Source organism: Loa loa (assembly GCF_000183805.2).
Source record: "Loa loa unplaced genomic scaffold supercont3.2064, whole genome shotgun sequence".
NCBI classification, from domain to species: Eukaryota; Metazoa; Nematoda; class Chromadorea; order Rhabditida; family Onchocercidae; genus Loa; species Loa loa.
Genome location: NW_018110243.1, coordinates 1 through 1,530, shown reverse-complemented (window position 1 = coordinate 1,530; position 1,530 = coordinate 1). Strand labels below are relative to the sequence as shown.

Below are 1,530 nucleotides of genomic sequence, written 5' to 3'. Positions count from 1 at the left end.
AAAAAATTGATAACGGAAAAGTTGGCAAAAATGGAAACGAAATTAAAAGAGACAATATTTCATTAAATGTTCTCTCTTCTTGCAAACGATGTCAAGAATTGCATAAGAGGAGTGATCAACAGTACTGATGAATATACCGCGAAATAATGCAAATAGCCGATCATTGATGTTGTGGTTCACGTTGGACGGTTATGAAATGGAAAAACAAAAAAAGGGAAAAAAAGTAGAGAGATTAGAAATACTGCAAATGATGGAAATGATATCAAAGTTATACTAGTGACGTGAAATGAAAAATTGACAAAATCGGGAATGCCTTTCAAGGTAAGCCTTGTAAAACTGTGATAAGAAATTAAAGCATTCAAGCAAAAATTAAACCACTTCTTGCAAAATTTTAACATGTAAATTAATTTTAATAAAACAAAGATCAATGGACTTTGTTAAGCAAATTCTTGCCTTTGCAACGACAAATTTCAAAGAAATGCACTCGTTAGAAAATGCATGTAAAGTGTTTGTTTTGTCACCAAATCGTCTTGTCAAATTCAAGTTTTCCTGCTTCTTTCATGCGCATTTCAAGATGTAATTCTCAGGGATTTCAATGAAATTCATGCATTTATTGTTCTTTCTGAATCTCCAAACATGATCCGAAAGATTGATAATAATGGACCTCCGTTATTCAATCATTATATTAAAATCTGGGTAGATAAATGTGTCAATGGCATGATTGAGCGCCGGGATGGTGGTAATGGACAATGAAAGGGTCACGAATTTATATGCAGTAAAAGAGTAAAAAGCTAAGAGAAGAGGAATAAAGAGAGCAAGGCTAATGTGCACTTTTTTGTAAATTTCCTAAAACGGAGTTTTTTTTTTTTCCTAACAAGAAATACACAACCAAAAAACAACAGGTCTGATTAAGGTAAGAACCAAACTAATGGTTTTGTATGTCATAGCAATACATAACTGTAGTAGCAAGTAGCTGATAATTGTGATAACCTGACAACGGACAACCTAACAACGCTGATAACCACTATCATCCTTGGCCCTCTCTTCAAAATCATAATAAAATGGTTTTTACCAACCTGATAAATGGTTCCCCAACGATTTCATTTGCGAATAAGGCAAATGCATTTGTGGTAAGAATGTAAATAGTTGCTAGAATATGTTGGTCTGATCTATGCGACATTTTCAGAACAATATTTAACAATGAAGATGAAAAACGGTAGGTGATAATAGTGACAACAGTGATAACGACGATAATAAAAGTAATGTTGGCTTAAAATAGAATGCTAATATTTCTATTAATATCACGTTAAAATATTTTACAGTGGAAGGAGATGATGGTGCTAAATACATTACAAACGATAAGTGTAAAATAAGTGTTGAATTTTCTCCCGCTGATATTAAGGGATATCTTCGAAATTGTTTTTATCCAACAGGAAAGTCAATAAGTAATTGCGACTCTTCAAAGTGTTATTAAATAATTTATTCTTATCAATTAACAATAAGGACAATTTTAGTAGTGAAAGCAATATT

At 32.0% G+C, this 1,530-nt stretch overlaps 1 protein-coding gene across 1 annotated transcript; it reads left to right on the top strand.

Annotated features, from left to right (window-relative positions):
- Window positions 1-587: 587 nt before the first annotated feature.
- LOAG_15497 (hypothetical protein) lies at window positions 588-753 on the top strand (the record flags this gene model as incomplete). The annotated part of the gene is made up of 1 exon (XM_003150985.2): window positions 588-753. A coding segment is annotated over one exon (166 nt), but the record flags the coding sequence as incomplete, so codon positions are not given.
- Between the last annotated feature and the right edge of the window lie 777 nt (window positions 754-1,530).